Here is an 18,029-nt window from a genome sequence, read left to right on the forward strand (position 1 = left end):
AAAAAAAAAAAAGAAGATTAAATTAATAAATTTATTTTCATATAATCCCAAATGAAATCCAATTTTGGTTTTAAAAAAAAAGCAATTTAAAAATATTTTTATTTATCTAAATAAATAAAATTCATGAATCTTTTATATTTATCTACATAAAACATAAATTTATTATAACCCATATTGTATAAAATCAATTTAATTTAAAAAGAAAAGAAATTAAACTAAAAATCAAGAAGAAAAAGGAAAAACTTAAAAACGCCAATCTGAAGAAATAATACGTGATTTTTTGGGTGAATATATTAAGTGTATTGGTGGCATTAAGATAATAAAATTAGGCTTAATTCTGACAAATGATAATGTTTATGGGTTTATCTTGTGGCCGTTGACTGAATTTCTTTAATTAGAATGGTTGTAATGGTTTAAATTATGATTTAATTTTATGTTTCAAATATATTTGACATTTAATGTAAATTAAAAAAAAAAAAGTGTTTTATTTATTTATTTATTTATTTTAAGTTTATTATTTTGAGATTTGGTTCTGTACACACTTCATCAGGCATTTAAAACCCCATAAGTTATGCATGGAGACAACACATAGAGACCAGGGAGGTTGAGAGAGAGAGAGAGAGAGAGAGAGAGAGAGAGAGAGAGAGAGAGAGAGGGGGTTGAAGATATTATTATTATCTACTACTGTCGCAGAAAACAGAGTATATTGCAGGCTCGGGGCAAAAAAAGAAGAAGAAGAAGAAGAAGAAAGAAAGAAAAAAACAGAAGAAACTGATTCTTTGTTGTTCTAATTTCTTTTCCTATTTCTAAAAAAGGCAGCTCTGTCAGATCTCGGTTCTGAAAAAAACCAAAAAAGAAAAAACCAGCTTCTGTTCTAGTTTGTTTTACTCAGATTTTCATTATTTTCTTTTCCTTCAACTCAAACTTTGTCATTTTCCCAAGGAAAAAAAGGGAAAGAGAAACCACTTTTATTGCTTATTGGGTTTTTTACTGCTTCTGGTTTTTAACATTACCCAATTGCGAAATCCTGCAGATAAAGCAACATTTAGGGGGTCTGTAATGGAGATAGATTGAAAGGAGAGTTTTAGAAGTTAAAAATTTGAGAGGCAGAGCTAAATGCTTTACCAATTCTCTCTTTAGGTTTCACGATTTAGAGGAGTTGAGATAATGCTATAGTCCTTTTGTTTGTTAAGAATTAAATCTGCTAAAATCTAAGAAAAAAAAAGGTAGCCTCATCGCAGTCGAAAAAAAAAAGCTATACAGAATTACTCTGTTTTTGTTTTTTTCTTGCCGTAAGAAGATTTAAATAGGGAGTCAAGCAAGGCAAATGCAGCTCCTCTGCCTCTCTTCATCTCCTTCTTCACATTCTTGTGCACACGCCAAACTTTAGTACTTAAAAAACAAAAAAAAAAGGCTATTTCCAAGGTGAAGTCGTACGTTTGGCAAGGAAGAAAATCCGTTTCCTACGTCCTCTGTTTCTCAACTCTAAATTCTCTCTCGGACAAGCCAGCTAAAACTCAGGTAACGCATGGTTTGCATGTTCATTTTTCGTGTTTTCTCTTCTACTTTTGCTTGGTTTTAGCATGCAAGTTTTGCTTTTGAGTTCTTAAAGTTTAGTTATTTAAGGAAAAGGGTACTCTTTTCTTTTTTCTCTGTTTCAGATCTGTGTAGAGATTTGGGCAGTAGAAGATCATGGCACATAAAGAAGCAGAAGGAGCTATGGTTTCAAGTTTTAATGAAACAGAGAATGAAGAGAAGATTGAAGAGAAAAAAGAAATGTTTAGCTTCAAGAGCTTTCTTTGGCATGGTGGGTCTGTTTATGATGCCTGGTTTAGCTGTGCATCAAATCAGGTACTTTGGATTTTTATTGAACACGAAAAGATTAAAACAAGCAAAAAAGGAAAAGAAAAAAAAAACTAAGAAATGCCCAGATTATTATTTCATTGAATTTTTTTTTTGTAATTTTGTTAGTAATTTTGTGTGGGTGATACAGGTTGCTCAAGTTTTGCTGACATTGCCATACTCATTCTCTCAACTGGGGATGCTATCTGGGATTATTCTGCAAATTTTCTATGGAATTCTTGGGAGCTGGACTGCTTATTTAATCAGTGTTCTTTATGTTGAGTACAGAAGCAGAAAGGAGAAAGAGAATGTCAGCTTCAAAAACCATGTTATTCAGGTGAGTTTTTCAATAGCAAACAGCCAAAAACACAAATATATATGTGTGTGTGGGTGTATATAGTAATAATTATTCTAAAATATAAAAAAGTTCATTCTTTATTTTCTAATTAAGTTATAATTTTTTTAAATGTCTTGCAGTGGTTTGAAGTGCTTGATGGACTTCTGGGTCCATACTGGAAAGCTGCAGGATTAGCCTTCAACTGCACTTTTCTCCTCTTTGGCTCTGTTATCCAGCTTATAGCCTGTGCAAGGTCCTTTGAATATACCGCCTTTTTTTTCTTCTCTTTAATTTGTTTAAATTTTCCTCTTTGTAAAGGTTAATCCACATGGATTCTGTCTAATTTTAGATAATTTGGGTTAAAATTTTCAATTTTGAGAAGCTAAACCATCAAGGGTTTTGTCTACTTTTGTCCAACTTTGAGTCAAGTTTTCAGTTTTGATAGTTTAATCAACATGGGTTTGGCCAATTTTGTCCAATTTCAGGTTAAATTTTCAATGTTGAGTGATTTATCAACATGGGTTTTGTTCATTTTGACTGATTTTAATTTGTTCTCTTTAATTTTCTGGGTTATAATCACAGTAATATATACTACATAAACGACAACTTAGACAAGAGGACATGGACTTACATCTTTGGAGCTTGCTGTGCCACAACTGTTTTCATCCCTTCATTTCACAACTACAGAATCTGGTCTTTTCTTGGTCTTGGCATGACCACTTATACTGCTTGGTATTTGACCATAGCAGCACTTCTTCATGGCAAGGTCAACCCAATCAACGTCCTTGATCTTTCTCTCACATTCATCATTAAATCTCAGCCATTGATCGTGCCCTTTTAACCCTTCTGATTTTTTTTTTTACAGGCTGAAGGGGTAACTCACTCTGGCCCAACAAAGCTGGTTTTGTACTTCACAGGCGCCACCAATATATTATACACTTTCGGCGGGCATGCTGTCACTGTGTAAGTGTTATCATTGCTTGTGTTTGAATTATTAAAGAATGGATAAGAGAAAGTTGGAGTAGAAAATGAATTTTGTCTGTTTGTCCTTTCCATTTCTTGGGAGAAGACAAGATTATTAGACCATGTTGTTATTTGATTCTCCATTAATGAAGACTTTAGAGTCTTGAGTATGTGAAATTGGTGCTAAAAGCTGTGATTTTAGCGAAGGCGTATCATCCAAGATTATCAAAATTTTCGCCCTCTAATTTGTTGGACTGATTATTGAAATTTTTATAGTGTAATCTGCCGGCTTGATGGGTTTTGGGGGGAAAAAATTATTTAATGCCAGTATATGTTGCCTGCTTTCTGTTTGATATAATGTCTAACTGGTGACAAGTATGTGAATCAGCGAGTCTCCATAGTTTGGAGAATAAACTTGATTTGTTCAGTTTTCTTGATATAGAAAAATTGAACTAGCAGATTTCTTGTACTGGGCTGGAGGTTTTCGAGAAAAAACACATCATCATCTCCATAATTTTTCGATGATGACTAGGTCTGATTCGGTGTTTTTAACCATTGGAAACTTTTCTATCAATGGGCTTGAGACAAATTCTGTTGCTTTTACTAAAAATTGGTACTTAGTTTTGAAACTCAGATGATCATTTTGGCCACTGATTTTGAACTGTGATCAATTTAATGGAATTGTGCTGATGATTAATTTTGGAAACTAAACTTGTTGGTGTAAATTAAATGTTAACAGGGAAATTATGCATGCAATGTGGAAGCCTCAAAAGTTCAAGTACATTTATCTGCTTGCTACTTTTTACGTCTTCACCCTGACGCTTCCATCAGCTGCTGCTGTCTATTGGGCTTTTGGTGATCAACTTCTCACCCACTCGAATGCCTTCTCCCTTCTTCCGCCCTCTGGATGGCGTGATGCTGCAGTCATCCTAATGTTAATCCACCAGGTACTTTTCATATCTTCCACGTTAACAATTTTGTTGCTTAACCAAATTGGCCGAATGAGTTAACTGAATTGACTTCATGTTGCTTGAATTTTGTAACACAAATGCAGTTTATAACATTCGGGTTTGCTTGTACGCCTTTATATTTTGTGTGGGAAAAAGTTGTGGGAATGCATGATACTAAGAGCATTTGCTTGAGGGCTCTAGTTCGGTTACCTGTGGTGATACCAATTTGGTTCTTGGCCATAATATTTCCTTTCTTCGGTCCCATTAACTCTGCTGTGGGAGCTCTCTTGGTCAGCTTCACTGTTTACATCATCCCGGCTTTAGCACATATGCTCACATACAGATCAGCCTCAGCTCGACAGGTAAATGATCTTGTCTTCGTACATCTTATCTTTTCGGTTTTTGTTTCCTGTCGAAGATACGAACAAGTTATGTTGGCACTGCCTAATGCTGACATAAAATTGCTATTCAAGTATATTATTGGCCTTAGTTTCTCGGCCATAATAATCAAAACCAATTTGACAGATATGTATACTGATAGAAACATCTTGCATGTTAGGCAGCAAGGTAGGTACACTTTGGGCCACACTGGTTGTTTGGCATGTATATCATTGAGGTCCTAATTACTAGCTAGTTAGAGTTAAAAGACAAGTCAGTACATTGAATTAGTCGAGATACATGTAAGCTATCGAAATATTACTTGTCTGTACTAGGCAAACCCATTTGTTTTTCGAGATTTTTGTATTTATTTGGGAAAGTGAGATCTATAGAGAAGTCATAAAAATAAAAGCTAAGTTCTCCTGCATATCCCATCGGTCATGTTAAGTAATGTTAACATCACACCGATTAAGTATCAAAATCTGTAATGTTGTATCATATTTGTTAAATCACTTACCCGATTTTGATTTAGAATTTTCGGAGTTTAGCCATGTATCAAATGAATTTAGAAAACAAAAAAAAGAGGGTTGGTGGAATTTCCTTATCATTCAGTTATATGCTATAGCCATGGTTCTACACCATACACCTTGGAAATAGCTGGCAAGCTGACCCACTAGTCTTGTTCTTCACTCTAACTCTAGCTTTTTTAAAAAAAAAAATTACACAAAGAGATTAAAAAGAAAAGCATTATTAACTGTAATCCTTAGAAATTTTTTACTATACTTTTTCTTTTTCGGCAAGTATCAAAATGTAAATTTCACTTTTCAAGAGGGATAAACTTATAATATAGATATTAGGTCATTCCCATCAATTTAAACTATCTTACTCCCTTAAACTTTTGTCTAACCAGAATGCGGCAGAGAAACCTCCATTCTTCCTCCCAAGCTGGACAGCGGTGTATGCGCTGAACGCATTTGTGGTGGTCTGGGTGTTCGTGGTTGGGTTCGGGTTGGGAGGATGGGCCAGCATGACGAATTTCATTAAGCAAGTTGATACATTCGGGCTATTTGCCAAGTGCTATCAGTGTCCACCTTCAGCCTCTTCATCACATCACTGAATTAGAGAGTGAGAGCTTTGATCTGTGTCTGGTCTTGTAATATACATGGGGGGAGGCATTCGCTTATATATCTTCCCTACTTTGTTGCTTTTTCCTATATTTCATTTGTTTCAACATTGCTATATAAATGGTAGATGATTGTGAATGGTTTTTTCTTTTTTTTTTTTTTTTTTAACTTTTCATAGCGTTAGTTTCATGTTTCTTTCTAGTGAACTTTATAAAAAATTTGATAATTGAAGCGATTAGTTTTCTCAATCTAATTTTACCACTTTAATTATTTATGATTTCGGATTATATGGTGTTATTATGTGTGAAAAGATTAATTGGGAGTACCTATTTTTAAATTTTAAAATAATGAAATAGATGCATTTATAAAAAAAATAATAATAATTATATGTATGTATACATATTGAAAAGGAAAAGAAGAGAATTTTTGTTGGGAATCTAAAATTGAACTCAATTTGGCATATAGTGATATTGATGTCTCTATAAATTTTTTTTTTTTTGTTGTTGCTTGCTTGTATATATCCTTTTCAAAGGTTTTGACTGGTGGAACTAGAATTTAATTTTACCCAATTGAGTGTTTCATTGATGTGGATCATAACAAGTTATATATATATATACACACACACACACACATATATATATATATATTTATATTTATATGGTGTGTACCTTTCATCTTTATTCTCATGCTCTGCATCTTTTGCTTTCTAGTAAGAGTATTATATAATTCTCTGCTGCCCAATAATGAGATACCAATTGTTAGGATCTCTTCAACTTCTTCATTTTCTCTTTTTTTTTTTTTTTTGAACAAATTATGGCACAAACAAACAAAATATTATTAATTAAATAAACATTATATCTTTTTTAAAAAAATATATATATATAAACTAGCAGATAAATTAATAATTAATAATTAATAATTAATTATATGTGAAATGACAATTAAATCAGTCACCCAAAATTCAAGGTGTAAATTACAATATAGAGTGAAATAATTAGGTTAAACTAGAGAGAAAAATTATATTTTGAGATTTACATAAAGTATTTGATATTAAATTAAACAAGTTGTTAGTGGGATAATTTTGCCCAGACAAAATTTAACAACCATAAAAACTAGTTTCTTTTTTAAGTTACAGAAAAACTAGCCTAAAAAAGTGAAGTATGTTTTTTTTTATCTCAGGCAAAAATAATCCTAGTAATTGGTAAATTCTTTTAATAATTACTGTTATAGTTTTTAAACTATATGATATAAAAACAATTTACATCTCAAAACTTTGTTTCTTTAGAATATATTCTTTGAATTTGTAACATTATCTCAAAATATACTAAAAAAAATTAAATGAAAAAAGTAGTTTACTTATATTTTACATAGGTGACAAAAAAATAATCACGCATGCTAAAAATTTAAATAAAAAATAAAATAAATAAAATATCATGAACATAAATTATCCAATCATAATCAATAGTTAAAATAATAATTTATTATGTATCTAAATAAAATTTTACAAATAAATATATTTAATTTAATAATTTTACAGATATGTTAGAATATTATATAAGATTAGACACGTTGAACCGACTAATGACTATATTATTTATTTATTTATTTGCAGAATAATAAAATAATACTATTCCAAACTTTATTGAAGATTAAATTCTTTACATAAATGTTTAGGTAGCTTTCAATTTCTGTGTTATTTACTACCAAATTCTTTGTAATCCTCTAAAGAGGTGATGACAACAAATTGTGCTTTTTTTTTTTTTTTTTTTTTTTGCTTTATTATTCCCTTTGCAAAATTAAGATGATGATAGAAACTACCAACACACTTTTATATAAAGTGATTTAAGGAAAACATCCCTTTAATATATATATATATATATATATATATATATATATTTATATATATATATAAAAGATGTTGTCAATCAAATGAGTGGTCACTTTTATTTTTTTATTTTTCTATCTTAAAAGTATAATTAAGTTAATTTTCATTTATATTTAAATATTTATCTTAGCATAAAGTGAGTAATAATTGAGTGTTATATTAGCATCAATTAGAATTATAAATATATTTTTTTATTAGATTGGCAAATTACACGTCTTCAATTCATAGCAAAAGTGATTGAGAAAAGTGAAACTACTTCACATTTGACTCCGACATAGGCGTGTTTTGTAGCAGTTTGTATATATATATGTATATGTATATATTACTTTTGGGTATATCTATATGTAGGTTTCATTAATGGACAAGTGTTTAAAATCAATTCCGGTAGTGTAGTTTTAATAGACATTTTGGTTCTATTGATTATTTGCTATAGGCATTAACAATAATATAATTTTATAAAAAATATATTCACCACTTGCATTATATTTTTATAAAAATAAGTTAATTATTTGCTATACACATTAATAATAATATAATTTTGTAATAAATATTTATTCGAATTACACTTTTTGTATAAACAATTAAAGAATTAATTATTTTTAAAGTAGATTACGATTTGGAACAAATTAATTATTTTAAAGAATTAATATAAAAGCATACGCTAAATTATAATGGACCAAACCAAGTGGTATATCATAATTGGGCCAAAAAGCCCAATAAACACGCAATGAGTATATAATATAAAGTTGAAAGCTTAATCATGCAAATTGGCCTCCAATCCCTTTAAATACATGTAAAAATTCAAGTGAAAGAAAAAAAATATATATATTAAAAAATGATTTAAAATAAAAAATTAAATTACAATTCAATATACTATGGTTTTTTCACTTTTAGTGCATGTGAAGATTTTGAATCTTAAATATATTTGTTTTAAAAATTAATAATTGAATACGTTACTCCTCTTTTTCTTGTGGGAAATTGTGGACATATGCAATATGTAAATTTTAAAAATTAATAATTTTTCTTTGTAAAATAATATTAAACAAAATATCAACTTTTGATCAAATCAATTATTATTTTTTAATTAATTTTTATTATTAGTAAAAATTAAAACTGTAATAACCAATTAATTTATAAATATAATTTTTTAATTTAAATTTAATATAAAAATGAAGAAAAATAGGTGGATGATTAAATTGAAAATAATTTTTTTTAAATGTGAAAATTTGGGTTCTATAAGTATTTTTAAAATAAAAATCAGAAACTGAAGGTTAAAACGTAATTTAAGAAAGTTGTGCCACGTAGGACGTCCAGTCAGCAACTCCAACGAACCGGAGCGTGCCGCGTGGCAAGGGACGCTGATGTAGTGCCACGCGGGAGGCCACGTTGGCGATCCGTGCGCCCACGATCGGACAGTCCAGATTCGCTCCCGCACATACGGACGGCTCGGATGCGTTCTCTCCCCAAATACGATCTAACGATTAGATTTAAATGTGATCAACAGTCCAGATTTACTTCCTATTTAAAGGCGATTGAATTGCTCAGATCAAATCGCAATGAATGGTTCAGATTTACTTCTTATTTAATCGCGATTGGACGGTGCAAATCAAACGCGATAGACGGCCCAAATTAAAAGGGGATTGATATAAATAACCTTATTCACACCAAACCCTAACCCTAGCCACCAGACACCCTTACCGGAGAAAGAGACCCAGCGGCAGCGCCGGAGCCATTTTCGACCGCCAAAAGAGATAAAAATTCGCCATTTGCTCGAAATTCAATTTTAAACATCTATATGGCCAAATTGAAGCAAAAGGATTAGCGAATTAACCAAAAACCGCGGCAAAACTCGGCGACACCACCGCGAAAAATTATAAAAATCGCCTCCGATGAGACCCTTTCCGATTTCTGTTTTGCATAATTCTTCCACCATTATAATCACTGTTTCTTCTATACAGGTTAACCGAAGCAAAACACCCAACCTCAAAGGTGAGCTGGTGGAGCCGCCACACCGGAGAATCTTGCTGTTGGTGAGTTTCGATTTTTTATTTTTTTTTTCGACCAATCGAATCCCCTTAATGTGTTTTTTCGTAGGGATTAAAGCAAAATCGACCGAATTCAGCCGAAAATAGCCGACCTGAGGCAAACTGCTACCGCGGGCAGCGGTGCCATCGCTGAAGCATGGCGGAGCTGCCGTGTTAGAATTTCAGAATTGGCCAAAAAAGGGTCTTGACACTAATTTTGGATTTTTTAGGATATTTGTAGGTACTTGTAGCATGTTTTAATCCCCGAAAAAAAATTCAGAGAACTCGGAGACCGCCAGTAGGTGCGTCAACAAGTTTAGATTTTTGAACATCAAATTGAATAAGAATCCATCACTTTATTCTATGTTATGGAATTGAAGTTAATTTAATAATAATACGTTATTTTGTGCAATTTAAAAAATATTTATAATTAATTACAGGTTACTAATGGAGTCAGAACCGAAAATTATTCACTGTTGATTGATTTTACAGTTTGAATGTATGATAATATCTGATTGATCGATTTTATAGTTTTGAATGCATGTATTGTTTATTTTATTTGTTACGGTTGAATTGGAAAACTGGAGATTAAAGACAAATGAGAAATTGTGTGATTAAATGAATGGATGAAACGACAACCTTACTAGATATCTTGGAAGATGGTGGACGAATCGGGTATATAAGAAATCCTACCATGAACGTTGCCTCATACCAGACGGGGTATCGAAATTTGATAATTTGACGCTCATACCGGATGAGGTATGAGAACAGCCCGTTAATTAAAAATATTAAAAGAAATAGTTCACGCATTGTGGGGACATCCCTATAAACCCCTATAAATACTAGTAGGCTGATAAAATAAAAAATTATTGTTCCAATCGATTGCGTATGAAATCATGATATGTATTATGTTATTAACTCTACAAGTTATTTTTGTAAATCTCGTTACGATCAGTAGCGTGATATTCTTAGTAGATTAGTGTAACTCATTCTTTTATTAACTATTTCAGATCAAGAGGATCAGGATCCAGAATCCGATCCACAAGAGAATTGCGAGTAGGATGTCAGTTTTATTTGTTTTCTGTTTATTTCCTTAATTTTTTGTATTTCATTTAAAATGACCATTATTATAATCCTACTTAGTACTTTAAGTCATTGTGTAAGGAATGTAAATCTTAACTATTTATTTTATTTATGTACTTAATTTATAATTTATTTTTTAAAAAAAATTTCAGAATCAATACAAATATTATTAATTTAAAATATTATATGAAATTTTGTTATTATTAAATAAAATATTATTTAAAATAATATTTAAAAAATATAAATGTGAATCGCTTCAGACCGACAATCACGCGTCGCTTATGCGAGGAATCGCCTGCAATTAATTTAATTACAACCGACAACAAACAGGTTTTCAATGGGATCACTGCCTGTTTCATTCCTGTCCTATTCCCGGCAGGTTCGTTTTCGTCACTCCTGATTCATCTGATAATGGTGGCGTGAATCTTTCTCAGCAGAAGAAACACGGAGAATACTTTGAACTGCAGCGGAGATTAGAAGAAGAGGAACAGACCATGCCACCAAGCAGAAGAACTAGAAAGGTTTAATACGATGTCGTTTCATCTTCCTCTCATTAACTCTGTTTGTTTACCTGATCTTGCGTTTTCCCGCTCTCGATCACTTGTTTTTTTTTTCTTTCGTTTCGAAAAAAAAAGAATCAGGTGGGTCTCAAGCGCATTGATGCAGCCCTTGATGCCCTCCGCCCTATGGGGTTTTCTGATAATTTGGTTCGTAAAACTCTGAGGCAACTCCTCAAGGTGACTCTAGTCTGTTATCTTGTTTTATTTTAAACCTAATTTAGCGGAAGGGTTTGCTTTGCTCTATCGTCTGTTTGGTTGCTCGGAAAAGAACTGTTTCGTTTCTGTACCATGCGGGTTATCAAGGATGATATTCAGCTGAAAGGTATTTGTTCTTGTAGAGTTAAAGGAGAAATGGAATGTGAAAACCGAATTTTCTGTTTTTTTTTTCTTCCAGTTCCTCTTTGGATTCTAGGAAACTGAACAGAGAAAACGATAAGATTTAATGATTTCTGAGGGTTTTCTGTTTTCGTATGTTTTGAAGGCTTATGGTGGAGATGAAGGGTGGACTTTCATAGAAGAGGCTTCCTATAGGATTCTAATAGATGCAATACTTGAAGGGTTGGGGGAAAATTCTCAGGAAAATATTGAACAGAAAGCTTCTATAGAGAGTAATAGTTCTCAAAAGGTAATTATTTACATTTCCCCTCAGAACGAAGTTCTGTTTTAATGTTTATTTCATTGTACTTGGTTTGTTTGCTGAAGTGAAAGTAACTAGAAATGGAAATAATATAAATTAATTCTATGCTCATTATTCTTTTTGTTAATGAAGAGAGGAAAAAAAAAACAAAAGCCAAAGAATCTAACATGGAAGTAATATGCATGTTTCATTCTTATTGTTCTGTTTGTTAACAAAGAAAAGAACAAACACCAAAGAAATCTAACATGACATTAATTGTTTTCATTGTCCTGCAATCTGCATCCACTTGGACCATGATGATCAGTGATATAGCACCATTTCCTTGTGCAGTGTTAAAATGCATAATCTGGACTAAGAAAGTGGAAAAGATGAAGAGGGCAAATTTTCAAGGGGGATTATGTATAGTTTGTTTCATTAGTAACTTAGGAAAAACTCACTGAATGAATTTGATTGTTGAACTCAAATTTTTGTTAAATTATTAGTGTGATAGGTCCCAGTCAGAACTGAATAACTTAGCTGAAATGAGAAGGTATTATGCTTACAGTGAAAATAACCACTGATTTAAGGTATGAATAGTCTCTGCTTTATTGATGATTCCTGAGGACTTTAAATACAAGAAAGTTAACAACTACTCCAAATTCTAAGAAATAGGATATGGAAACATTGAAAATTAGGAACTGAAAATTAGCAACTGAGGGCAACACCAAAAATTAGCAACTGAAAGCAACCAGTATTAATTATTTTACTGATTCTTAAGTAGCAAGCTTGTGACCACATTCTGTTAATTTAACCCCGTCTTCAGCATCCCAAAATCTGCAGCTTGCATGACAATTCTAGTCATTATATCATGGGTTCTTTACGGGCATTCTCTGGGACCTTTTTGGCTTATCACTACTCACCCCATTTTCAGGAACCTTGTCCTCAAGGTTCAGATTGACAAACTTCTCATGCAGTTCTTAAATGTTTTCTCAACAAACTCTAATCCCTTCTTAACACAACATGTCTCCAAGAGCATTTCTGGTTGTAGAAGAATATTTCCATCTTGATTAGTGGCTGGTAATTTATTTGTTGTGAGAATGGAGTCTCCCAACTTCTTTTTGAGTAATGAAACATGGAAGACAGGATGAATACGGGACCGTTCTGGAAGCTTGAGTTTATATGCAATCTGACCAACTTTTTGTTCAATCTGGTATGGACCATAAAAGCGGCATGCCAATTTCTGAAATGCTATTTTAAAGGTGGTTTGTTGGTGGTAGGGTTGAAGTTTAAGAAAAACCCATTCTCCTGCTTGAAATTCAACATTACGCCTCCTTGAATTAGCCACTTGCTACATACAATTGTTGGCTGCATGTAAATTTGCCTTGAGTTGGCAGAGTACCTCTTGCAACAAGTTGTCCAACCCCTTTTACTGTGGTAATTCCCTCTTGATAATGGGGAATGGATGGTGGGAGACGTCCATAAAGAGCTTGGAAGTGTGTCATTCCAATATGCAAATGAAAGGTGGTGTTGTATGACAATTCTGCCAATGGAAGAAGAGAGCTACATTTGCGGGGTCTTTGATGGGCAAGCATCAGTGCACTGTTCAACATATTGATTGATAACTTTAGATTGACCATCTGTTTATGAAGGGTAAGAAGAGCTCATCTTCAGCTGTATACCTGACATTTTAAAAAACTCACGCCATAAATGACTGATAAAACTTGGGTCCCGATCACTCACAGTGGACCGTGGCATTCCATGGAGTTTTACCACACCTTCTATAAATTTTTCAGCCACCACTTTTGCAGTATAAGGATGAGCCCCTAGCAGGAAATGTGTTGATTCACTAAGATGATTAACTATCACAAGAATGGTGTCCTTACCATTAAGTGATATCGTCCCACACTTGGCATGGAATTGGCAATGGTTGTGTAAGACTTGCTGGAGAGAGAGTTTCTAGCTTTGCTTGTTGACAGATTTCATAAGATGAGACATATCATTGTACCATCCGATGCATAAAGGGAGACATATCATTGTACCATCCGATGCATAAAGGGCCAATAAAACTTTTTGGGGAGCCGTTTGTAAGTTCACAATACACCTGAATGTCTGCCAACTTGTGAATCATGGAATGCTTGCAATAGCTGCTGAATGATGTTGGATCTAGGTGGAATCATCACACAGTTCTTATAAAAAAACAATTCATTTCTCCATGTGCAAGGACTGTTCGGCTTCTCATTAGCTAATTTCGCAACTTTCTGCATGTAAGGATGATTTGCTGCTTCTTCCTTAATATCATACCATATTTGACTTTGTGAAACAAATATGGCATCAAGAGATGGTCTGCTAACTTGTCGTGAAAGCTCATCTGCAGCTGTATTTTCCTTGTCAGACTTATGGATGATCTGATAATCATACCCAAATAATTTAGCAACCCATTCTTTTTGTTCTGGAGTAATGATGCGCTGATCCAAAAAATATTTCAGATTGCGTTGATATGTCTGGATGAAAAATTTGCGGCCCATCAAATAAGGACTCCAAACTTTGACAGCGACTACAACAACCAACATTTCTTTAGCATGTGTCAACCATGATCGTTTTGACAATCCTAATGCTTGACTCATGTAGGCTACTAGCCTTCCTTGTTGAGTAAGAACAACTCAATTCCATCTCCTGAAGCATCAATCTCAACAATAAAAGGGTCATTAAAGTTGGGCAAGGCCAGTGTTGATGTCAAAGTCATAGTGTGCTTAAGACTTGCAAAAGTTGCTTCTGCTTCCTCCCTCCACCCAAATTGTCTGTTTTCAGTAAATTGGTTAGTGGTCGTGCCATAATCACATAATTCCGAACAAACTTCCTGTAATAATCTGTCAGTCCTAAAAAACCACGCAGCTTGGTAATATTAGTTGGCCTTGGCCAATTCAACATGGCTTGTGTCTTATGTTGGTCCAAATAAGATGTCCTAAGTATTTCAATTCTTGTTGGCCAAACACATATTTATTGAGTTTGACAAGGAACTAGTGCTGCCTTAAAATCTCAAAGGCTTATCTAACATGTTCCATATGCAAGGCCCAATTGGGGTTATAGATCAAGATATCGTCAAAGAACACTAGGACATATTTGCATAGGTATGGGCAGAATATTGTGTTCATGACGCTTTGGAAAGTGGAGGGTGCATTGTAAAGACCAAAGGGCATAACTAAATATTCATATTGTCGTTGTACGTACAAAATATAGTTTTGTGAGTGTCAGATGGGTGCACCTGAACTTGATGATATCCGGAAGTTAGGTCTAATTTAGTGAAGAAGGTGACATCATGCAATTCATTCAACATGTTGTCTACAGTTGAGATGGGGAAGCAGTCTAATAAGCCCCAATTTAAGCATGTCAAGAAATTGTTTTTCAATCTCAACTTCTTGAAAATAAGAATACCTGTAGGATCTCACGTCGATAGGTTTTCTTCCTTCTTTAAGCTTTATATGGCGGTCAATCTCTCTGTGAAAATTGGTTGGGTTCTTGAAAAATGTCCTTTCATTCCTCAAACGGCTGCTACATATCAGTTTTGGCCACTGTCTGTATCAGCCTTGCTTCAGCTCGCAAACAGACAGCAAACATGGAGTTCCTTTGTCGTACCATTGTAACTACCTTCACGGATGCAAGTTGGATGGGCTGCTTGTCAATCCCTTGTAACTTCGGAACTTGATTATTCTAGTGAAATTCCATGATCATCCTTTTCCAATCACATGTTGCTGGCCCTAATTGCTCTAGTCATTGAATTCCTAACACCAAATCAAGTCCAATAGTGACAAGGCGTAGAGAGTTAGGGTGATGGAATACCTTGAAGTAAGACATGGATGTTTCCGAATCTCCCTTGACATTTCAATAGTTTTCCGTTTGCCACCTTCATCTGAAATGGTTCGGTCAGCACCACTAAAAGCTACAGACCGTTAGTGATTCCCTCGCTAATGAAGTTATGAGTGGACTTGTTATCAATAAGGACAACCGATTTCTGATTGCAGATTCTGGGGGTGATCCTCATAGCTCTTGCCGTTGACCACCCTGTGAGAGCATGAAGAGAGATCCCAGGCTCATTTGTCATGTGGCTATCTTCCTTTACTCCTAAATCCCGTTCGAGTAATAGGAGTTGAGGTTTGCGACATTTATGGCATGTGGTGAATTTTTCATTGCAATTAAAGCAAAGTCCTTGGGCTCGTTTTTTCTGCATCTTATCCCATGAAAACTGCTTTATGGTTATGGTCTTGGTTGTCTTAATCTGGGAAGTCAGATCAAGCAGGTTGTTCATTCGTAACCTGGGTTTGAATATCCCGATTCCCTCTGCAATCTCTGATATAAGCCCCCCCATGAATGTGCTTAGCGCTTTCTGATCCATCGTTGTACCCGGTTCCCCAGTCTCTCAAACTCTTTCTAGTAATCATGGACTGAGCCCACCTGCTTCACTCTTGATGAGGCCTCATCAAAATCTTCACATCCTGTTGGCCCAAAACCAGCCCATAATTCTTTTTTAAAGTCAGCTCACGTCGTTCCCTTTCTTCTTCCTTAAAAGCATGCTGCAATCATTACCCCTACTGGTTTGCTTCACCTTTAAGATGGAAGGAGACCAATACGCCTTTTGAGCATCAGGGCGCCACTCGGTTAAACCACTCAGTGGGGTCATCTCTTGAGTATTTTGGGAAATCAAGTTTTGTCAATTTGGAAGTGAACATCTGTCTCCCTCCTGTTTTCTCGGTGCCGTCTTCTCTGTTTTGCACACCTGACCGATTTGGCCAATGGAATTGCTGCTGGATCCTCCTCTGTTAGTCGCCAAGACCTCCGTCAGTGCTTGATTTGTGTCAGATGTAACTTCTTCTGGCTATGGTTCTTTGATCTGCTTCTGATGTCCCTGATCTTGATTGTCTGACATGTTTAAAAGAATCAATTGGATGTTTTTGGTACTTGGCAAATCCATATCTGGAATTGGATAACTGGGGTTTCTCTAGAAAATCTGTCTTGTGCAATTTTTTGAGATATTCAAACAAGGGAGAGACTTAAACTGCAAGAAGCTTTTTTATCAGAGGAAAAAATGGACACTTTACTCAAACATATGAAGTTATCAGCAAGGTCTCCCCCATCTCATTAGTATCAAGAGGATAACCCTTGAACAAAAAATACAGGGTTCGGAGCCAAGAGCCTTTAACATTGTTGAAAGCAAAAAAAAAAAAGAAAAGAAGAAAAATCCTCAGAAGCCTATTCCTTCCTTTCCTTACACAAGTACTCCACTTGGTAGCCAAGGGGATTTCTACTTTGTGATGCTTGAGGCATTAATAAATCAGTAGACACCAATATAAATTAGCATCCCCGCTAGTTAATTTTGTTCATATTTCATAGGTAGTAACTTATTTCATAAATGAAGTTTATTTCTTGGATTCTAATTTTTGCTTCTTGAATAGGATAATGAAGTGAAGGATACTGCATCTGAAATCCAAGCCGAATCGTCGCCTGTTCAGGCCATGAAAATGAATACACTATCATTAGATATGACAGAAGACAATGATTCATCACGAGAAAAGTATGGGGTACAAATTCACCCAGCTCAAGCAAGCTCTTCACAAATCGATTCTCAACCTTCAAGAGGCTTCATCTCATGTTGTATGGATGGAAGAAGCTCACAAGACAAGCCTGGAAAAGAAATCCAGTACTTCTCCCCGGAGATCTCGTCTTCAGGATCTTGCCCTCTGCCAATCTATGCCTTACCACCAGCGGATTCTCTTTCCAGTCGGAAACGAAAACCTTGCTATGGGTGGCTCAGCAGTGATGATGACGAAGAAGATGGTGTGCTATTGACACCAGCAGGAGCAGCCACATGTATTAAGAGGGACAATTGAAACTGCCAATGTGGTGGTAGCTAGCGATTTTACAGTCAGATTTTACTCTTACAGAAAGTATTTTTCTTGTTCGGCCTTCGGCTGGGACTGGAGTATAACTATTTTAGTATGATAAAAGATAATGCGGTAACAAATCTAATATGAAAACTAGTTTGTAGAAACTCTTCTGTAAATAATTATTGATTTAGAGTGTGGTGCAAGAGTCCATAGCTCTGTGGTATAGTTCCGCAGTAGAGCATTTGATTGTAAATTTACAGTGTGGGGTAAGAATTTGATGTATGTGACAGGTGTAAAAACTTTTCGTGTGAAAATGAAATAGCTAATCCAAAGCTCAACAATTTGCTTCTTTTTGTTATGCTAATACCATAAGTTGTTGTAATCAGAA

The 18,029-nt window shown here is 34.3% G+C and overlaps 2 protein-coding genes across 2 annotated transcripts; both read left to right on the top strand.

Annotated features, from left to right (window-relative positions):
• Positions 1-594: 594 nt before the first annotated feature.
• On the top strand, positions 595-5,732 carry LOC110819265 (auxin transporter-like protein 2). The gene is made up of 9 exons (XM_022048390.2): positions 595-1,521; positions 1,662-1,851; positions 1,994-2,179; positions 2,320-2,432; positions 2,762-2,945; positions 3,045-3,142; positions 3,882-4,089; positions 4,197-4,454; positions 5,381-5,732. Exons 2-9 carry the CDS (start codon positions 1,693-1,695, stop codon positions 5,585-5,587), a joined length of 1,413 nt encoding a protein of 470 aa, XP_021904082.1. The 5' UTR covers positions 595-1,521; positions 1,662-1,692; the 3' UTR covers positions 5,588-5,732.
• A 5,140-nt stretch (positions 5,733-10,872) lies between these two features.
• Positions 10,873-17,990, top strand: LOC110819203 (Nucleolar histone methyltransferase-related protein). Its single transcript, XM_022048320.2, has 4 exons — positions 10,873-11,107; positions 11,222-11,323; positions 11,628-11,771; positions 17,210-17,990. Exons 1-4 carry the CDS (start codon positions 11,081-11,083, stop codon positions 17,642-17,644), a joined length of 708 nt encoding a protein of 235 aa, XP_021904012.1. The 5' UTR covers positions 10,873-11,080; the 3' UTR covers positions 17,645-17,990.
• The last annotated feature ends 39 nt before the right edge of the window (positions 17,991-18,029 follow it).

Source organism: Carica papaya, chromosome 2, assembly GCF_054855325.1.
Source record: "Carica papaya isolate Zhongbai chromosome 2, ASM5485532v1, whole genome shotgun sequence".
NCBI lineage: Eukaryota > Viridiplantae > Streptophyta > Magnoliopsida > Brassicales > Caricaceae > Carica > Carica papaya.